General features: G+C 42.1%; 1 protein-coding gene across 2 annotated transcripts; it reads left to right on the top strand.

Moving 5' to 3' along the window:
• The first annotated feature begins 255 nt into the window (after positions 1–255).
• LOC139368156 (ras homolog family member T2) lies at positions 256–14,437 on the top strand. 2 transcript variants are annotated; one of them, XM_071106757.1, is made up of 20 exons: positions 312–483; positions 1,475–1,533; positions 2,181–2,262; positions 2,514–2,557; positions 2,952–3,006; positions 3,675–3,728; positions 3,919–3,971; positions 4,128–4,236; positions 4,427–4,528; positions 4,641–4,739; positions 6,012–6,120; positions 6,292–6,412; positions 6,769–6,853; positions 7,111–7,256; positions 10,624–10,724; positions 11,565–11,695; positions 11,928–12,008; positions 12,107–12,229; positions 12,407–12,609; positions 12,786–14,426. In XM_071106757.1, exons 4-20 carry the CDS (start codon positions 2,529–2,531, stop codon positions 12,901–12,903), a joined length of 1,719 nt encoding a protein of 572 aa, XP_070962858.1. In that variant the 5' UTR covers positions 312–483; positions 1,475–1,533; positions 2,181–2,262; positions 2,514–2,528; the 3' UTR covers positions 12,904–14,426. The 2 variants fall into 2 exon arrangements, with proteins under 2 accessions (XP_070962856.1, XP_070962858.1); XM_071106755.1 differs by lacking the exon at positions 2,952–3,006 and having other exon boundaries at positions 256–483; positions 12,786–14,437.
• Positions 14,438–19,560: the final 5,123 nt, after the last annotated feature.

Below are 19,560 nucleotides of genomic sequence, written 5' to 3'. Positions count from 1 at the left end.
GTAAGTAAGCATTTGACTGTAAGGTCTACCCTTGTTGTATTCGGCGCACGTGACAAATAAACTTTGATTTCATTTAAGTATTGGGAAAATTGGAAAATGAAATCTGACATTGTGGAGTCAATAAATTGGTTGTTTGCTTTTTCTTTTTTTGCCTCAGGCTTATAGAGAGGACATTCTTAAAACCTCTAACTTACTGTTGGTACACATGATATTGTTACAGTAGCTACAAGTTCGCCCACTCTACCGACGACAGTGGGCGCTATTTTTGGCTCTCTTGAACCGGAAGCCACTAGATTTCTCCTTGGGCGCTGCTAGCTAACTGGAGCTACTAGCTAGCTGGAATGGGTCCGAGAGGTAGCTAGCTACCTGAACTGCGGTTAAAAAGTCAAAATAATTTAGACGCATAAGACCCAGCAGAGTACACTCATTGGAAAAGGGAGCGAAACATGAAACGAGATGTCAGGATACTGTTATTGGGGGAACGTAAGTAAATCCTGTTTTAATATTGACACGCATATATTCAGCGCGCTAACGTTAGTTAGCTACTGTACAGCTAACGCCTTGTTGTTAGCTACAGACTGCCTGATGGAAACCTGCAGTTTTCTATAAATCTGGACCCCCCCCCCCGTGAATTACTAGCTAATTACCCAATGTTATAGCATTGGCAGCCACCACATCATTATGTTTTAGCTACATAACATAGCTAGTCTAACATTAGCGAGTTAGACAGCACCAAATCTGACAGTACTAACGTTAGTCAGTAACGTTACGTGTTGTTTTGCACATGCACTTACAGTACTAGCCCTACGTTAGCTAGCCAAGTTAGTAGCTAGGTAGAAGTTAGTAGCTAGGTATTTAGCTAGCTAGTTAACTGTCAAAATCTTTTCTCATGCGTTAGCTAGCAAACCAACTTAGAAACCTTGCCACCAAGTGTGCTAAAGAGGATGTTTCTTATTTGACACGTTTTGCTGACAATATTGGTGGTTGGTTGTTGAGGAAAAAACATATATATATTCTAGCTAGTTAGCAAAAAAGTAACTACCACCAAGTATTTTCCTAATAATTATCTTTGTATACCTAGCTGCATTGTAACTTTAGCTACTTTGTTTGCCCCTCTATTTGAATAGGCTATTCATGAACAGACCTATTCATGGCAACTCAACAAGAGAATGTCAGTGAGAACCCCTTATCAGGCCGTACTCTGTGGTTAATAAAAGAAAGACATTTAACTAGCTAGTTATAATAAACTTAGACTACATTTAGATTTAGGACTTAGTTATAGTTCAGCTTAAGTATTAGCCCCCCATGTAATCCAGCTCTGGCTACTTATGAGCTGGAGAATGTGATCTATTTACCTGAGGGTATGACCTCAAGGTGAAGTGTGTTTTGCAGTCCAGAAATACTCTTCTTCCAGGTTTCATTTTCCTCCTTTTTCAATCATGTCTCGTTCCACTTTTCGCCCCTCTGTCAACAGCCAAGGTGGGCAAAACATCACTCATCATGTCATTGGTTGGGGAGGAGTTTCCTGAGCATGTAAGTGTAGCTATGACTGTACATTCCCACTGGTTTATTTCTCAGTTTTGTCTGCAGTGCTGACACGTCTAACAAATTATACCCACCGAATGCAAACACTACGTTGATGACTAAATAGTCAGCTTATTTATAAAATATGTATCCACTGGCTACTGCTACACCGTACAAAAGCAGCATTCTCATTGACTTGGTACATTCAAAGTTTGCATACACACTGTCTGCTATCTACACCACAGCACACAGAGGGTGGCTCTATTCAACTGTGAAAGTGTGATTGGTAGGGAAAATAAACCTCCACTCGTCCTCTTTACTTTGCATTTATAAGCACTCGTTATTGTAATATTTTCTTTGTATTTATTTTCTATCCGTTATTTTACCAGGTAAGTTGACTGAGAACACGTTCTCATTTACAGCAACGACCTGGGGAATAGTTACAGGGGAGATAATGACTCATAATATGCCACTTCTCCTCACCTTATCCAAAAAAGAGGACATTTCCAAGTTATTATCCCAGTCTCAGACAGTGTAATGCCTAAACACTCCTCACACTCTAACCATGAAGTTAATTTCAGCCTGTCAGTTCCAAGATAATTAAAGGTTAATGGAGTCCCTCTGTCAGACTGTTGAATCTGTGTAATCCCCCTTAGGTGCCCCTCCGAGCTGAGGAGATCACTATCCCTGCCGATGTCACTCCAGAGAAGGTGCCCACACACATAGTGGACTACTCAGGTGAGGTGCTGCTCACTCAGTGGCCTAGTACAACTCTCTCGCTATAGTCTGTGTATGTGCCTGTGCGTTTCTATGAAGACCGGATATCTTCCTAGCTGCCAGAAAGTCTTGTCTGCAAGCTAACAGAATGGCTGGTTAAGTGTAATTGCTTGCTTATCAGTCCAATTCAGTGCTGCTGCTGATGAGGTGCTGTAACTGTTATCAACTGGTTATCAGTTGATTAAATTGAGTGCATTGTTTTGGCCCTACAGAAACGGAACAGACTGATGAGGTCCTCAGAGAGGAGATTATCAAGGTAAGGCTAGTTCTCAGTGTTGACCCACCTCTTCCTTAGCTTAACGCCCAAGGGTGAAGTTTCCCCTAGGTACAGATCTAGGATCAGCTTCCCCTCCCTCAATCCTAACATTAACCATTAGTGGGGGAAATACTAAACTGACCCAAGATCAGTGTCTAGGGGAAACTTCACGCTACACCTAGCTGAACAGGTATTAATCAAAGCTAAGCTATTAATCAAAATATCTGTTATTTTTCTGTTTTTAAACAACTAATTGACTGATGTCTGTTAAGTCATTTTTTTGTTTTTTTTCCTGTGAGATCGATGCGCAGAAAACATGATAACATACTACAATCACCATAATCCATTGCGTGGCTACTTGTCTGGTCTGTTTCTTTTACGCCTGCCACGTAAGAGATAGAAGAATGTGCAATCAAGAGGGGATACATAGGGAGCAGTTGCTTTGCGAGGTATTGTTATTCAGCAGTCATAAAAGTATGCCTTATTTACAATGAAAACTACTAAAATAGTGATTTCTTTCAGACAGCATAGGCAGCAGCTCTAAAGAGATAAGCTGATGACTTGGAATGAAATAATAGTGATCAAATAAAACAAATATACACAACATAAATATTTTATTAAAGTAATGTGAATAACTTTGTGTTGCCAAGGCAGCAGCTACTCTTCCTGGGGTCCGGCAAAATTAAGGCAGTTATACAATTTTAACAACATTACAATTCGTTCGTTACAGAATTCACAACACACTGTGTGCCCTCACTTATTAACTGACGGTTAATAGGTGATACGCTGTAATGGGGAGTCACTACCATCATGGGACTTTTCTTAATGGTTTTATTTTGTGTTACAGCATTCAACCCACATAATGCATAGTGCATTTTTTACTATTCTAACCAAAACCTAACAGATATCAAAGTGCACTAATGAACAGGAGAAGCATCTGTAGATGACCAACAGTTGATCTCGCCTCATTATTCAATCATGTGTTGGAGTGAGCCTTTCCCAGCTGTACCTTACAAAATCACAATCATTTCAGTTCATTTGGAGAATGTGTTCGATTGCGTGCTTTAGTTGATGATAAAGACCTTGCACTCCAACCATGATTTCTCAACTCCTGTAGGCCAACGTGGTGTGTGTGGTCTATGACGTCACCCAGGAGGAAACTATAGACAAGGTATCCTCTCTCACACATGTACACTGTCTTTTATAGATCTTACATTTCCTTCTTGGAGAAACCAATATGGAAGCATTTGGCATGGTATAACAAGCATTTGTATAATGTAGCCTACAGCATGCTATCAATATGATAAATGAGAGATTTTATTAGTGTTTTGCTATAATTTCTTATGCTACTCACTTCTCAGATCCGAACAAAATGGATCCCCTTGGTAAATGGTGAAGCAGAGAAGGGGAATAAGTATGTACATACTGTTGTTTCGATGACATTTGCTTTGAAGCTTGTGTACATCGTCCTTGTCTAAAAGTGCTGTGCTTGAACTAGCCTCTTTGGCCTTTTGTGTCATAGAACATTTAGATATCTTTGATCTTAAATTCATTCCTTATGATGTCACAGAGTTCCCATAATCCTAGTGGGGAATAAATCGGACCTTCGCTCTGGGAGCTCCATGGAGACCATTCTACCTATCATGAACCAGTTTTCTGAGATTGAGACCTGTGTAGAGGTAAGGCTTGCATCTCAAACTCACTCTGCTCTCTTCAGCGGCCTCCCCACTCACTCAGCGCAATGAGGACCTGGTTTCGCACCAATAATTACTCCCACCAATCTTATGCAAACAATATTTAGTTTAACTGTTTTTGTTTGAACACACCTATGATTAGGCAAACCTGAGGTTTTGACTTTTCTCTTCCAAGTGTTCTGCCAAGAACCTGAAGAACATCTCTGAACTGTTCTACTACGCTCAGAAGGCTGTGCTCCACCCCACCGCCCCGCTCTACGACCCGGAAGACAAACAGGTCAGGGAGGACATTTTGAGGATCGCTTTATACCTTTGGAATGACCTGGTTTTATTGCGGAATCTTGCTTTGTTGAGTGTTAACTGTGTCTGTGTGCTGATGTTACTTCCAGTTAAAGTCCATGTGTGTCCGAGCACTCAGCCGAGTCTTCAGCATCTCAGACCAGGACCATGACCGTATCCTCAGTGACACTGAACTCAACTGCTTCCAGGTGAGAATCAAATAACACTCACCCATCCATCCTTTAATCTATCCACCATACGTCAATTAATCTATTAATATATACACTACTAATATATACACTCAAGTTTGGGGTCACTTAGAAATGTCCTTGTTTTTTGAAAGAAAAGCAAAACATTTTGTCTATTAAAATAACTTCAAATTGATCAGAAATGCGCCTCACAAGTCCTCAACTGGCAGCTTCATTAAATAGTACCCGCAAAAAACACCTGTCTCAACGTCAACTGTGAAGAGGCGACTCTGGGATTCTGACCTTCTAGGCAGAGTTGCAAAGAAAAAGCCATATCTCAGACGGGCCAATATTTTTTAAAATTAAGATGGGCAAAAGAACACAGACACTGGACACAGCAACTCTGCCTAGAAGGCCAACATCCCAGAGTCGCATCTTCACAGTTGATGTTGAGACTGGTGTTTTGTGGGTACTATTTAATGAAGCCGCCAGTTGAGGACTTATGAGGTGTCTGTATCTCAAACTAGACACACTAATAATGTACTTGTCCTCTTGCTTACTTGTGCACCGGGGCCTCCCACTCCTCTTTCTATTCTGGTTAGAGCCAGTTTGAGCTGTTCTGTGAAGGGAGTAGTACACAGCGCTGTACGAGATCTTCAGTTTCTTGGCAATTTCTCGCATGTAATTGCCTTCATTTCTCAGAACAAGAATAGACTGATGAGTTTCAGAAGAAAGGTCTTTGTTTCTGGCCATTTTGAGCCTGTAATCGAACCCCAAATGCTGATGCTCCAGATACTCAACTAGTTTAAAGAAGGTCAGTTTTATTGCTTCTTTAATTAGAACAACAGTTTTCAGCTGTGCTAACATAATTGCAAAAGGGTTTTCTAATGATCAATTAGCCTTTTAAAACGATAAACGTGGATTAGGTAACACAACGTGCCATTGGAACACAGGAGTGATGGTTGCTGATATTGGGCCTCTGTACGCCTATGTAGATATTCCATTCAAACATTTCCAGCTACAATAGTCATTTACAACATTAACAATGTTGATACTGTATTTCTGATCAATTTGATGTTACAGGGCAAAAAGGTGTTTTTCTATCAAAAACAAGGACATTTCTAAGTGACCCCAAACTTTTGAACGGTAGTGTACATGCGCGCACCACACGTACATCCTTAAGAGAGAAATTGCAGGCAAGGTGTAAAACTGGCATGGCCATTGGAGCAGCCGGGTATAATTCAACTCTGTGTGTGTGTGTGTGTGTGTGTGTGTGTGTGTGTGGTTCCTCAGAAATCGTGCTTTGGGAACCCTCTAGCCTCTCAAGCTCTGGAGGACGTGAAGACTGTGGTGTGGAAGAACACGAGCGACGGGGTGCAGGACAACGGCCTTACCCTGAACGGTGAGGGATGAACCCGACAGTGAGATGGCTCAGCCTTTGATGATATAGGACCTGTTGGGTTTAGCCTCTTGTGAAATTCAGTGTTGCTAGTACCGCCAATAGTTAGTATGGAGCCGACGTGATAAGATGGCGACATAACAGACATGATTCTATTGTATCCTCTATCACCAGGCTTCCTTTTCCTCAACACGTTGTTCATCCAGAGGGGTCGGCACGAGACCACGTGGACCATCCTGAGGAAGTTTGGTTACGATGACTCGCTGGAGCTGACGGATGACTACCTATACCCACAGTAGGTGTTTTGGCTCCACTACTTTGTGTTTCTGACCCAATCCCTGACGTGTTAGAGACAGTTGGTTACCTCCCCCATGTTGTAATGTGATATTGAAGATGATACTGCATGAGTATTGTCTCAAAGGTTTTTGGTGAGTCAGTGTTTTCCAGAAAACATCCTGGCCTTACACGATTTATGTTCATTTATCAAGCCAGAGCGATAGATCGTTCCGTTAGCTAAACCTCAGGCAAGTAACGTGTGTGTGTGTGTGTGTGTGTGTGTGTGTGTGTGTGTGTGTGTGTGTGTGTGTGTGTGTGTGTGTGTGTGTACGGTAAGCCCAGGTATTTATATGGCTGTTTGTTGTCTGTTGCCAGGTTACGGGTGCCCGTGGGCTGCACCACCGAGCTCAACCATCTGGGTCACCAGTTTCTCCAGAGGCTGTTTGACAAGTATGACGAGGTGTGTGACCGCCTCAGTGGCATCAATCAGGAAGTCCATTTATTTATATCCATCTGTCTATTTGTCAACAATGCACTAAGCAGGTTATATTTTAAGTGGAAAGAGAATACACATTTTTAAGTAGAACGCCCCCAGTTCATTTTAGGCATTGAAATGTACCCCCACTCCAACAGCATGGCTGTTTTTAGGGCTGCTGAAAGTTTGTTAGGGCTTAGTGGTGTGTTTTACCCCTCTAACAATATTTATTTTTACACCAGGATAAGGACTCTGCCCTCTCTCCCGCGGAGCTCAAGAATCTCTTTAGTGTGTTTCCCTACATGCCCTGGGGCGCAGACGTGTACACGGCTGTCTCAACCACAGACGAGGGTTACATCTCCAATCATGGCTACGTGTGTCAATGGACGTGAGTATTGACCCTTGTTCGCTTTGAAGCTATCTTGGTATGTACAGTGCCTTCGGAAAGTATTCAGACCCCTTGACTTTTCCTCAATTCTGTTACGTTACAGCCGTATTCTGAAATGGATTAAATACGTTTAAAAAATCTACACACAATACCCCATAATGACAAAGCAAAAACAGGTTGTTAGAAATTTTAGCAAATTTATTACAAATAAAAAAACATACCTTATTTACACACAGTGGGGCAAAAAAGTATTTAGTCAGCCACCAATTGTGCAAGTTCTCCCACTTAAAAAGATGAGAGAGGCCTGTAATTTTCATCATAGGTACACTGCAATTATGACAGACAAAATGAGAAAATAAAATCCAGAACATCACATTGTAGGATTTTTAATGAATTTATTTGCAAATTATGGTGGAAAATAAGTATTTGGTCAATAACAAAAGTTTATCTCAATACTTTGTTATATACCCTTTGTTGGCAATGACAGAGGTCAAACGTTTTCTCTAAGTCTTCACAAGGTTTTCACACACTGTTGCTGGTATTTTGGCCCATTCCTCCATGCAGATCTCCTCTAGAGCAGTGATGTTTTGGGTCTGTTGCTGGGCAACACGGACTTTCAACTCCTTCCAAAGATTTTCTATGGGGTTGAGATCTGGAGACTGGCTAGGCCACTCCAGGACCTTGAAATGCTTCTTACGAAGCCACTCCTTCGTTGCCCGGGCAGTGTGTTTGGGATCATTGTCATGCTGAAAGACCCAGCCACGTTTCATCTTCAATGCCCATGCTGATGGAAGGAGGTTTTCACTCAAAATCTCACGATACATGGCCCCATTCATTCTTTCTTTTACACGGATCAGTCGTCCTGGTCCCTTTGCAGAAAAACAGCCCCAAAGCATGACGTTTCCACCCCCATGCTTCACAGTAGGTATGGTGTTCTTTGGATGCAAGTCAGCCTTCTTTGTCCTCCAAACACGACAAGTTGAGTTTTTACCAAAAAGTTATCTTTTGGTTCCATCTGACCATATGACATTCTCCCAATATTCTTCTGGATCATCCAAATGCTCTCTAGCAAACTTCAGACGGGCCTGGACATGTACTGGCTTAAGCAGGGGGACACGTCTGGCACTGCAGGATTTGAGTCCCTGGCGGCGTAGTGTGTTACTGATGGTAGGCTTTGTTACTTTGGTCCCAGCTCTCTGCAGGTCATTCACTAGGTCCCCCCGTGTGGTTCTGGGATTTTTGCTCACCGTTCTTGTGATCATTTTGACCCCACAGGGTGAGATCTTGCGTGGAGCCCCAGATCGAGGGAGATTATCAGTGGTCTTGTATGTCTTCCATTTCCTAATAATTGCTCCCACAGTTGATTTCTTCAAACCAAGCTGCTTACCTATTGCAGATTCAGTCTTCCCAGCCTGGTGTAGGTCTACAATTTAGTTTCTGGTGTCCTTTGACAGCTCTTTGGTCTTGGCCATAGTGGAGTTTGGAGTGTGACTGTTTGAGGTTGTGGACAGGTGTCTTTTATACTGATAACAAGTTCAAACAGGTGCCATTAGTACAGGTAACGAGTGGAGGACAGAGGAGCCTCTTAAAGAAGATGTTACAGGTCTGTGAGAGCCAGAAATCTTGCTTGTTTGTAGGTGACCAAATACTTATTTTCCACCATAATTTGCAAATAAATTCATAACTCCTACAATGTGATTTTCTGGATTTTTTTTCTCATTTTGTCTGTCATAGTTGAAGTGTGCCTATGATGAAAATTACAGGCCTCTCTCATATTTTTAAGTGGGAGAACTTGCACAATTGGTGGCTGACTAAATACTTTTTTGCCCCACTGTAACTATTCAGACCCTTTTCTATGAGACTTGAAGTTGAGCTTAGGTGCTTCTGTTTCCATTGATCATCCTGGATATGTTTCAACAACTTGATTGGAGTCCACCTGTGGTAAATTCAATTGATCATTTGGAAAGGCACACACCTATCTATATAAGGTCCCACAGTTGACAGTGCATGTCAGAGCAAAAACCAAGCCATTAGGGTTGAAGGTATTGAACGTAGAGCTCCGAGACAGGATTGTGTCGAGGCACATATCTGGGGAAGGGTATGAAAAAATGTCTGCAGCATTGAAGGTTCCCAAGAACACAGTGGCCTCCAAGTTTGGAACCACCAAGACTCTTCTTTGAGCTGGCCGGCTGGCCAAACTGAGGAATCGTTAAATAAAGGTTAAATACGTTCTTGGTCAGAGAGGTGACCAAGAACCCGATGGTCACTCTGATAGAGCTCTAGAGTTCCTCTATGGAGATGGTAGAACCTTCCAGAAGGACAACTAGCTCTGCAGCACTCCACCAATCAGGCTTTTATGGTAGTGTGGCCAGACTGAAGCCACTCCAGTAAAAGGCACATGACAGCCTGCTTGGAGTTTGCCAAAAGGCACCTAAAGACTCTCAGACCAAGGACTGATGAAACCAAGATTGAACTCTTTGGCCTGAATGCCAAACGTCATGTCTGGAAGAGACCAGGCACCATCCCTACGGTGAAGCATGGTGGTGGCAACATGCTGTGGGGATGTTTTTCAGCGGCAGGGACTGGGAGACTAATCAGGATCGAGGGGAAGAAGAACGGAGCAAAGTACAGAGATCCTTGATGAAAACCTGCTCCAGAGCGCTCAGGACCTCACTGGGGGGGAGGTTCACCTTCCAACAGGACAAAGACCCTAAGCACACAGCCAAGACAATGCAGGAGTGGCTTCGAGACAAGTCTCTGAATGTGCTTGAGTGGCCCAGCCAGAGCCCAGACTTGAACCTGATCGAACATCTCTGGAGAGACCTGAAAATGGCTGTGCAGCAATGCTCCCCATCCAACTTGACAGAGCTTGAGAGGATCTGGGATAAAAAATGGGATAAACTCCCCAAATACAGGTGTGCCAAGCTTTGTAGCATCATACCCAAGAAGACTTGATGCTGTAATCGCTGCCAAAGGTGCTTCAAAAAGTACTGAGTAAAGGGTCTGAATACTTATGTCAATGTGATATTTAAGTTTTTTATTTTTAGAAATTAGCAAACATTTCAAAACCTGTTTTGCTTTGTCATTATGGGATATTTTGTGTAGATTGATGAGAGGAAGAAAAAAAAACTTTTTAATCAATTTTAGAGTAAGGCTGTAATGTAATAAAATGTGGGATAAGTCGAGGGGTCTGAATAAGGCACTGTAGCTTTGTGTGTATGTCAGCCATGGTGGTTTTTATGTTTAGAATTTCAGTGTAAGGAGGTCCATGAGTACAAATTTAATGTGTTAGGGGATTTAGGTTAGGACAGTGAGTGTTCCTATTCCCTCCTCCAATTTCACCAATGTGACTTCTCTCCATATACAGGCTTTCAGCGTACCTTGATATCCATCGCTGTCTAGAGTACTTGGGATACCTGGGCTACCCTATTCTCACTGAGCAGGACTCCCAAACCACTGCAGTCACAGGTCTGTGTCTGTACGCATGTCAACACATCTTCTTTTTTTTTTCTTTTTTTTTTTACATTGCTGCAAGTAGCCTCTCTAGGAAAATAGACTGTATGTTAACAAGAACCTATAATCCTAGTGCCGCAGTAAACCTCACTCGCTGTACATAGAGGAGGATTAGAACTATAATCTGGTTCACTATAGGCCTTACAGACAGAATTATATCCAGTACATGTATGCCTTCTGAGGATGTGCAGTGACTCTGAAAGGTCAACTTTGAATATGCTATTTGACTGGTGTGAAGACTACCAGAGTGTGTGTTGTGTAGTTATTATATGCAATGATTAAACAAAATTCACACATTTATTTGAGGGTACCAATAATGCCGTAGTCGCATTCCTTCAATTGGTCAATTAGTAAATTAACCTCAACCCATCATCCAGTGAAACCGAGTGGATTGTTTGAAGCGAAAACCTGCATCCACAGGGGTGCTTCAGGAACGCTGGTTGGTATGTGTGTCTGTGTGTGTAAAACTGAGGGCGTGGCTGCATGGGGTAGCAGGATTAGGGTAGGGTGACGTAAGTCTCACACCCACTCAGCCTGTGCCGTAGAGTCGAAAAGGTTTAGCTCACGCGGCTATAAATGTGGGAGAGGTCCTACCACCTCAGATCAGATTAAGAATGTATCCTGCGTTACCCACAAGGGGAAATACGATTATGTTTGAAATGCTTTGATAGCGCTCCATCATATTAATCAATGGTTCCCTGTCCTGACATGTCTGTTTCTCCGTGTGTATGTACTCCCTGTGATTTCGGTGTGTGTGTGTCTGTGTTGGCGCTATCCTTGTGTGTTCCTCTGCAGTGACGCGGGAGAAGGCTGTGGACCTGGAGAAGGGCCAGACTCAGCGGTCAGTGTTCCTTTGTAAGGTGATCGGGCCACGGGGTACTGGGAAGTCTGCCTTCCTCCAGGCCTTCCTTGGCCGAAACACAGCGGTACGATCATCTCACTGTTGACCTGTTATTTAGACTAAATAGCGATACAGAATCACACATTCCTGGAGGAACCGTTTAGTACTTTGTTACTAGTAGTATGCATTGAACTCTTCATTGTAAAACCATTCCGCTTTGTCAATACGTGTTCGAGCTGAGAAATTATGTTGAAAGCCCCAACTACTAGCATTGCTACAACTAATGATAAGCGTAACAGTCTGTGTGTTTGTTTCAGAGAGAGGAGCGTTCCACCGGTGCCTTTTCCCTCTACACCATAAACACTGTCCAAGTTAGCAACCAGGAGAAGTTCCTCATTGTGAGTTCCGTACCTTTTTACTTTCACCTCAACTCTGACCCCTGACCTTTGGTAGAGTGCGTTAGCCTCACCTCCCATCTGTCGTCTTCCCCTGGCAGCTCTACGAGGTGGACGTGGAAACAAAGTTCCTAAAGGAGTCGGATGCGGTGTGTGACGTAGCCTGTCTCATGTATGATGTCAGCGACCCCCACTCCTTCGACTACTGTGCCAGCATCTACAAGGTGTGTGGCATCTCATGTCCTCTTCAGAGCGTCTCTGGTTTTCACAGATATGATCAGCAATCTGTTCAATGTTTCACTCTTCTCTTTTTCTCTCCCTTCTTTCTTCCCCACATCCTCTTTCTCTTCGCCGTATCCCATTTTGTCTTCATCCACATCTGTCTACTTTCCTTTCTGTAGCAACACTACATGGACAGCAGTATTCCCTGTGTGATGGTGGCCTCCAAAGCGGACCTCCCCGAGGTGAGACAGCTCCACGGGATGACTCCGGCAGAGTTCTGCTACAAACACCGACTGCCTCCGCCACTCCCCTTCTCCGGCCTGTCCCTGGACTCCACCAGCAAGAACATCTACACCAAGCTGGCCTGGGCCGCCATGTTCCCGTACGTATTAGTTATTTGATTGTCACATTTGGCAAACTGTTGGTCCCTCTGTGATTCACTCACCATTTAATCTATAGTTTCGCGATTCAGTGTTGAGAAACTGGAAAATCGTGTCACTTTTTTTCATGTCTGCACCTCTACGTGGTTTCATTGACGCCTTTGTCTCCCCCCCACAGACACCTGAACGGCTCCGACATGAGCAACACATCCTTCTGGCTGAGAGTGACGCTAGGAGCAGCAGTGGTCGCGGTCCTAGGCTTTGCCATGTACAGAGCTTTCGCCCGACAGAAATGACTAGGGTCCTGACCGGAGCCCGCCTTCCCTCTTTTTCCCTCAACCCCAATCTCCAGACCAATCCTCCAGACCAAGCACCTAGACACACTAGACCAGACAGACAAAACACAGAAACATTTTACTTTGTCATGATTTATACCCTAACCTCCCCTCTCCTCTTTGCTCCTCTTTGCTCTGCTCTTCCAGTCTACCCCAGTTAGTCACGTCTTCTTGACTGACTGTAATAATCTCAGTCAAAATGGAGGAGCGTGACCATATCTCTCACCCTCTCCTGACCACCTTTGCTCGCTCTGCCTTATGGTGTCAAAATCCAGGCTAAGGCGGTAGCCTCCCTGTGCGCAACGCAACGATTCCCCCAAGAGCTGCTACGAATATGTGGGTGCTTTATTAAATGGGGATATACATATACAAGAAGAGACATTTCAAACCCAAGACTTTCCCAAGTGTCCACATGGTGTTCAGGAAAATGGATAGATTTATTTTTAATGTGTGGTCTTTCCTAAGGAAAATAATCTCAAAATGTAATAGCAATTTGGAAGAACATATCAAACTTTAAAAAGTCTGGTGCTGGTTAGAAACCAAAATGGCAAATTCAAACAGTCCATATCGCGGGGGGGCGGGGTGAAGACGAGCCTTAGAGCACAAGTTATGGAGGACCCTGCTGCAAGGACGTAACCGAGCAACAGACACTCTGAGCGGGCACAGGAAGTCCCCTGCAGAAGCTAAAGACTTGTCTTCCCATTGACCAAGCCACTGAGATAGACTTTCAGACCTGATTTGCCAAATACAGAAGCTGCTCTCTTACGGGACCGTTCCAGTAAAATACATGCTTATCACTCCATTAGCTTCTGCTACAATACTACAGTTGTGGGTGAAATGATCTAGATACATTTATTTATGTAAAAAATAATAATACTACAAAATAGCAGTAGTTGTGGCTTGCCAGATTAGAATTGAGAAGGAAGCAATGTGTTGAGAGAAGTGACTATATTGTATTAGACTGATGAAAAAGAAACACTGAACTCTGTAATGCATCCTCCTTACTCAAAGTAATCAGTCATGTTAAAACAGCCAAATCATTTGTATTTTATGGTATTAATACTAAATCCTGCCCCGTGCAAATTAACGCTTTGAATGATCATTATAAGGAAAATATCTGCCTCCCCTTGTCTTGGCTTTTATGTGCATTCACCATAAATTGGAACTTAGGCCCCAAATGTTATTTCTGCTAAATCATCCACGTGTGTGTGTGTGGGTGCACATGTATATTTGCATGTGTGCATACATGGACCTGTGTGTCAAGATTTTGATTGTATAATTAATTATCCCTTTTTTTTTTTTCTTTTTTTTTTTAAATATGGGAATCATACATTTTTATTGGTTGGTTATTTTAGTTGGGGACCTGCTATTGCCACAGAAAAAAATGATGTGGATCTTATTGATTGAAAGTGATATAAAAACAACTAAAGTGAAATGCTGAATAAAACAAAACAAGGATTGTTTACTGTTTTGCCAAACTTCTATCCTTGACTGTCAGACTGTTTGAGTATTAGTGTGTTGTTGGTGTGTGAGTAAAATCACTAGGGAAGCCAAGCCCCCACCCCCCCCCAAAAAAATATATAAGCCATATTACAACCTATGTGTTGTGATAATTGCATTGTTTGTTCTATAACCTGTTAATTCATATGCCCTGTGATAGTGATATATATATATATATAGGACTAAAGGCAGAGATAATAAGACAGTGGTAGAATAAATTCAATCACACCTTTTTGTTTTATCCCAAAACCTGGATAGCAACCTCTGTCCAGTGACATCCACAAAGCATATTGCCTGTACAGCAACAGACAGTTAGTTACATGACCTACAGCATGGTCAAGCAAGTTAATGTTTCTGACATTTTCGGACCACTGAACAAGTATTGATTTAGAGTTACCGCAAGTTACAAAGCAAACAGGAGGTGCCTCTGCTATTCCAGCACCATTTGAACTTCGACATCATCAAATCAACTCTGCTAAGTCTTAAGACAGTGACAACTAAAATATACCAAAAAACTATTTAGTCCAATCAACATAGGCTAAATATGTGGCTGTCCATGGTTCTGATTTCTGTGTGTGTGCATTCATGCAAGTAGAAAACATGATTTTTTTTATTTAACCTTTATTTAACCAGGTAGGCTAGTTGAGAACAAGTTCTCATTTACCACTGCGACCTGGCCAAGATAAAGCAAAGCAGTGCGACACGAACAACAACACAGAGTTACACATGGAATAAATAAACATACAGTCAATAACACAATAGGAAAAAAAGTATATATACAGTGTGTGCAAATGAGGTAGGATAAGGGAGGTAAGGCAATAAATAAGCCATAGTGGTGAAATAATTACAATTTTTGCAATTAAACACTGGAGTGATAGATGTGCAAGTAGAGATACTGAGTTGCAAAGGAGAAAAAATAATAATATGGGGATGAGGAAGTTGGATGGGGTATTTACAGGTGGGCTATGTACAGGTGCAGTGATCTGTGAGCTGCTCTGACAACTTGTGCTTAAAGTTAGTGAGGGAGATATGAGACTCCAGCTTCAGTGATTTTTTCAATTCGTTCCAGTCATTGGCAGCAGAGAACTGGAAGAAAAGGCATCCAAAGAAGGAATTGGCTTTGGGGTTGACCAGTGAAATATACCTGCTGGAGCGCGTGCTACGGGTGGGTGCTGCTATGGTGACCAGTGAGCTGAGATAAGGCGGGGCTTTACCTAGCAAAGACTAAAAGATGACCTGGAGCCAGTGGGTTTGGCAACAAATATGAAGCTAGGGCCAGCCAACGAGAGCATACAGGTTGCAGTGGTGGGTAGTATATGGGGCTTTGGTGAATTACATTGTGAAGTAGAAAAACATGTTAACTCACCCTACTTGTAGAGAAATGCCAATGCCATCCTCTCTCTTTCATGTTGATGAAACGGTCTATCACTCTGTCATACAGTACATGTTTAAAAAAAAAAATGTCCTATGCTACCTGGCTAATTGCTTGCTTGCCAGCCTACCTTCCAATCATGGGTAACCTTAGCTAGTTAACATTAGCCTTCTACATCTGGCTACATATTGAACTTCCATCTTCTCAGGCCAGAAGCACAACAATGTATGAATTAATGGTTGGACCAGAATCACTGTTATAATCATTGGCCAGTATGGAGAATTAAGTAAAAGTATAACTTTCCTTATAATTAAGGAAAGGGACAATTTTAGCTAGCTAGACACTGGAGGACAACAACACAACGAGATGCAACAATTTGTGTTTTTCTGTCAGAGATGTATGCTCTCAATGGGCTTTGATAGGAGTGACTCCAAATCCCCGCTGAGTCTGGCACTTTATTTGGTGTGCCAGGACCATTCACAGTTTAGTATAGTTTGGTTTTTTGTCAAGGGAGACCAGGTGCTCTCTGGCTTCCCTTGCGTTCAGTGCTATGGGAAGCAACAATGTCATACTCGTTTGGACCAGATAGCATCATATACAGTTATAGTCTGAAGTTTACATACACCTTAGCCAAATACATTTGAACTCAGTTTTTCACGATTCTTGACATTTAATCCTAGTGAAAATTCCCTGTCTAAGGTCAGAATGTGAAATGTCAAAATAATAGTAGAGAGAATTATTTATTTCAGCTTTTATTTCTTTCATCACATTCCCAGTGGGTCAGAAGTTTACATACACCAAATTAGTATTTGGTAACATTGCCTTTAAATTGTTTAACTTGGGTCAAACGTTTCAGGTAGCCTTCCGCAAGCTTCCCTCAATAAGTTGTGTGAATTTTGGCCCATTCCCCCTGACAGAGCTGGTGTAACTGAGTCAGGTTTGTAGGCCTTTTTGCTCGCACACGCCTTTTCAGTTCTGCCCACACACACATTTTCTATGGGATTGAGGTCAGGGCTTTGTGATGGCCACTCCAATACCTTGACTTTGTTGTCCTTAGGCATTTTGCCACGACTTTGGAAGTATGCTTGGGGTCATTGTCCATTTGGAAGAAACATTTACGACCAAGCTTTAACTTCCTGACTGATGTCTTGAGATGTTGCTTCAATATATCCACATAATTTCCCAACCTCATGATGCCATCTATTTTGTGAAGTGCACCAGTCCCTACTGCAGCAAAGCATGATGCTGCCACCCCCGTGCTTCATGGTTGGGATGGTGTTCTTCGGCTTGCAAGCCAACCCCTTTTTCTTCCAAACATAATGATGGTCATTATGGCCAAACAATTCTATTTTTGTTTCATCAGACCAGAGGACATTTCTCCAAAAAGTATGATCTTTGTCCCCATGTGCAGTTGCAAACCGTAGTCTGGCTTTTTTATGGCGGTTCTGGAGCAGTGGCTTCGTCCTTGCTGAGAGGCCTTTCAGGTTATGTCGATATAGGACTCGTTTTACTGTGGATATAGATACGTTTGTACCCGTTTCCTCCAGCATCTTCACAAGGTCCTTTGCTGTTGTTCTGGGATTTATTTGCACTTTTCGCACCAAAGTACGTTCATCTCTAGGAGACAGAACGCGTCTCCTTCCTAAGCGGTATGATGGCTGCGTGGTCCCATGGTGTTTATACTTGCGTACTATTGTTTGTACAGATGAACGTGGTAACTTCAGGCGTTTGGAAATTGCTCCCAAGGATGAACCAGACTTGTGGAGGTCTTTTGATTTTCCCATGATGTCAAGCAAAGAGGCACTGAGTTTGAAAGTAGGCCTTGAAATACATCCACAGGTACACCTCCAATTGACTCAAATGATGTCAAATAGCCTATCAGAATCTTCTAAAGCCATGACAACATTTTCTGGGATTTTCCAAGCTGTTTAAAGGTACAGTCAACTCAGTGTATGTAAACTTCTGACCCACTGGAATTGTGATCTGTCTGTAAATAATTGTTGGAAAAATTACTTGTGTCATGCACAAAGTAGATGTCCTAAACGACTTGCCAAAACTATAGTTTGTTAACAAGAAATTTGTGGAGTGGTTGAAAAACGAGTTTTAATGACTCCAACCTAAGTATGTAAACTTCCTGACTTCAACTGTAGATCGCCTCCACAGAGAGGAGACAGAGAGGCGCTGTTTCGCTCGAATGCTTTGTCCTGTGAGATTCATTCAGCTGGAACATTATGAAACACAGAGAGACAAAAGATGAATTATGTTGTTATTTATTTGTCACTTTCTTTGGGAAGCCTGGCTTCCCTTTGAATCCATTAAAACACACCACTAGTGTGCACTGGTTCAATGTGTGTTTAATGTGAGGGCCCAAAAGCAAATGGCTAAATATCAAATAGATGTTCTGCAAAACTTCACATAAAATTATACAGGTTTTACATAAATGCATAATATGGTAAAAGGTATAGCCTAACAGAATGGTGTGACTGGTTATGCTATCAGAACTCTTTAAAAAAATGTTTCTGCGGTGCCCTCTGCTTATTCACCTATTTTTTTCGAACTATTTTGCACGTGAGCAGTTGTCATCCTCTGAATTTAATTAGGCAACTTTGCGGTTTGGAATACTATATGGGCATGTCACTATATTGTGACCAAAAACTTTCACAAATTCAAAAACGGCAACCTTTTAAAACACATTTTATATTTGGAATGAACTCCTGTCTCGACTCCAGTGCATATTTGCCATGAAGAACTACTGAACGCAAAATAGCTGTTCACTTAGGCTACCTTGGGCACAGGCAGCTGTGAAGTTGAAATGGTAGGATAGGCCTACCAGGCCAACCACGAGTTTTTCCTTTTTTACAAGCAGTAAGTTGCATGGCTGAATAACTGAAATATTGATATTTAAAGTTCAAAAGTAATAGAAAATAAATGCTAAACTACTTTGAAGAAATGAACGTTTGAATATTCTTGTCCTTTTAGAAACATTTTAACTGCACTGAAAACCGCATGAAAATATGGAGAGCGACCAGGAGATGGAAGTGTCGAGTTAACTCCAGGTAGAAAAAAAACTGTTTTCTTTAGGGGTTGCATCCTTTCCTTGTCTAAATCCCATCTGCACTGTACAGCAGGACAGGAAAAAAAGCGATGGCTTAAAACAGCTCAACAAATAATGTTGCTTCACCTATAGTTTAGGCCTACATTACAGAGACATGATACAAGGAAATTAGCGAAGGATGCTTCTTTAGCTTGACTCAGTTCCTGACCTTTAGATCGGGTTTATGGGCTTGGTTCAGGATTTGTCAAATGTACTTTCTTTAAAGGTGTACCTTGAGAACATAAATTACAAGGCTAGTTTATTTAACAACACAGTTTTTTTTAATACTCCGCCATTGTTGGTAATTGATTGGCACATGTTCTAAAACTGTAATAGCTTCGTCAGTTTGTGTAGGTAGTGTTATGTATGGTTGTAGTGTTGGTTAATGTCTGTTTTTGTCTTAAGACGTGATGTTCTAACTGTAGCGTAGGCCTACATCTGGTCAATAAAATAAAAAGCCTTGAAGTGGGCTTTCTATGACTCCAGTTCTAGGTAATTCTGTCAAATATGGCATTTTTAGGTCAACGGTAGCTAATAGTTTCAGTCAAACCGTATAAATCACATAAAACGTGTATTCATTATGTTACCAATTTGGATACCGGGGCGCATAACTTCATACGAGTCGAACAGTTTCAGCTGGTTGCAGATGTCA

Source organism: Oncorhynchus clarkii, chromosome 16 (genome assembly GCF_045791955.1).
Source record: "Oncorhynchus clarkii lewisi isolate Uvic-CL-2024 chromosome 16, UVic_Ocla_1.0, whole genome shotgun sequence".
NCBI classification, from domain to species: domain Eukaryota; kingdom Metazoa; phylum Chordata; class Actinopteri; order Salmoniformes; family Salmonidae; genus Oncorhynchus; species Oncorhynchus clarkii.
Note: the sequence above shows the minus strand (reverse complement) of the source record. Positions and strands in the feature narration are given on the sequence as shown.

Coding starts and splice junctions, on each gene's coding strand:
- LOC139368156 (XM_071106755.1), top strand. CDS start 447: ATGAAACGAGATGTCAGGATACTGTTATTGGGGGAAC. Junction 1,534..2,180: donor GGGAGGAGTTTCCTGAGCAT/GTAAGTGTAGCT, acceptor AATCCCCCTTAG/GTGCCCCTCCGAGCTGAGGA. Junction 6,121..6,291: donor CAACGGCCTTACCCTGAACG/GTGAGGGATGAA, acceptor CTCTATCACCAG/GCTTCCTTTTCCTCAACACG.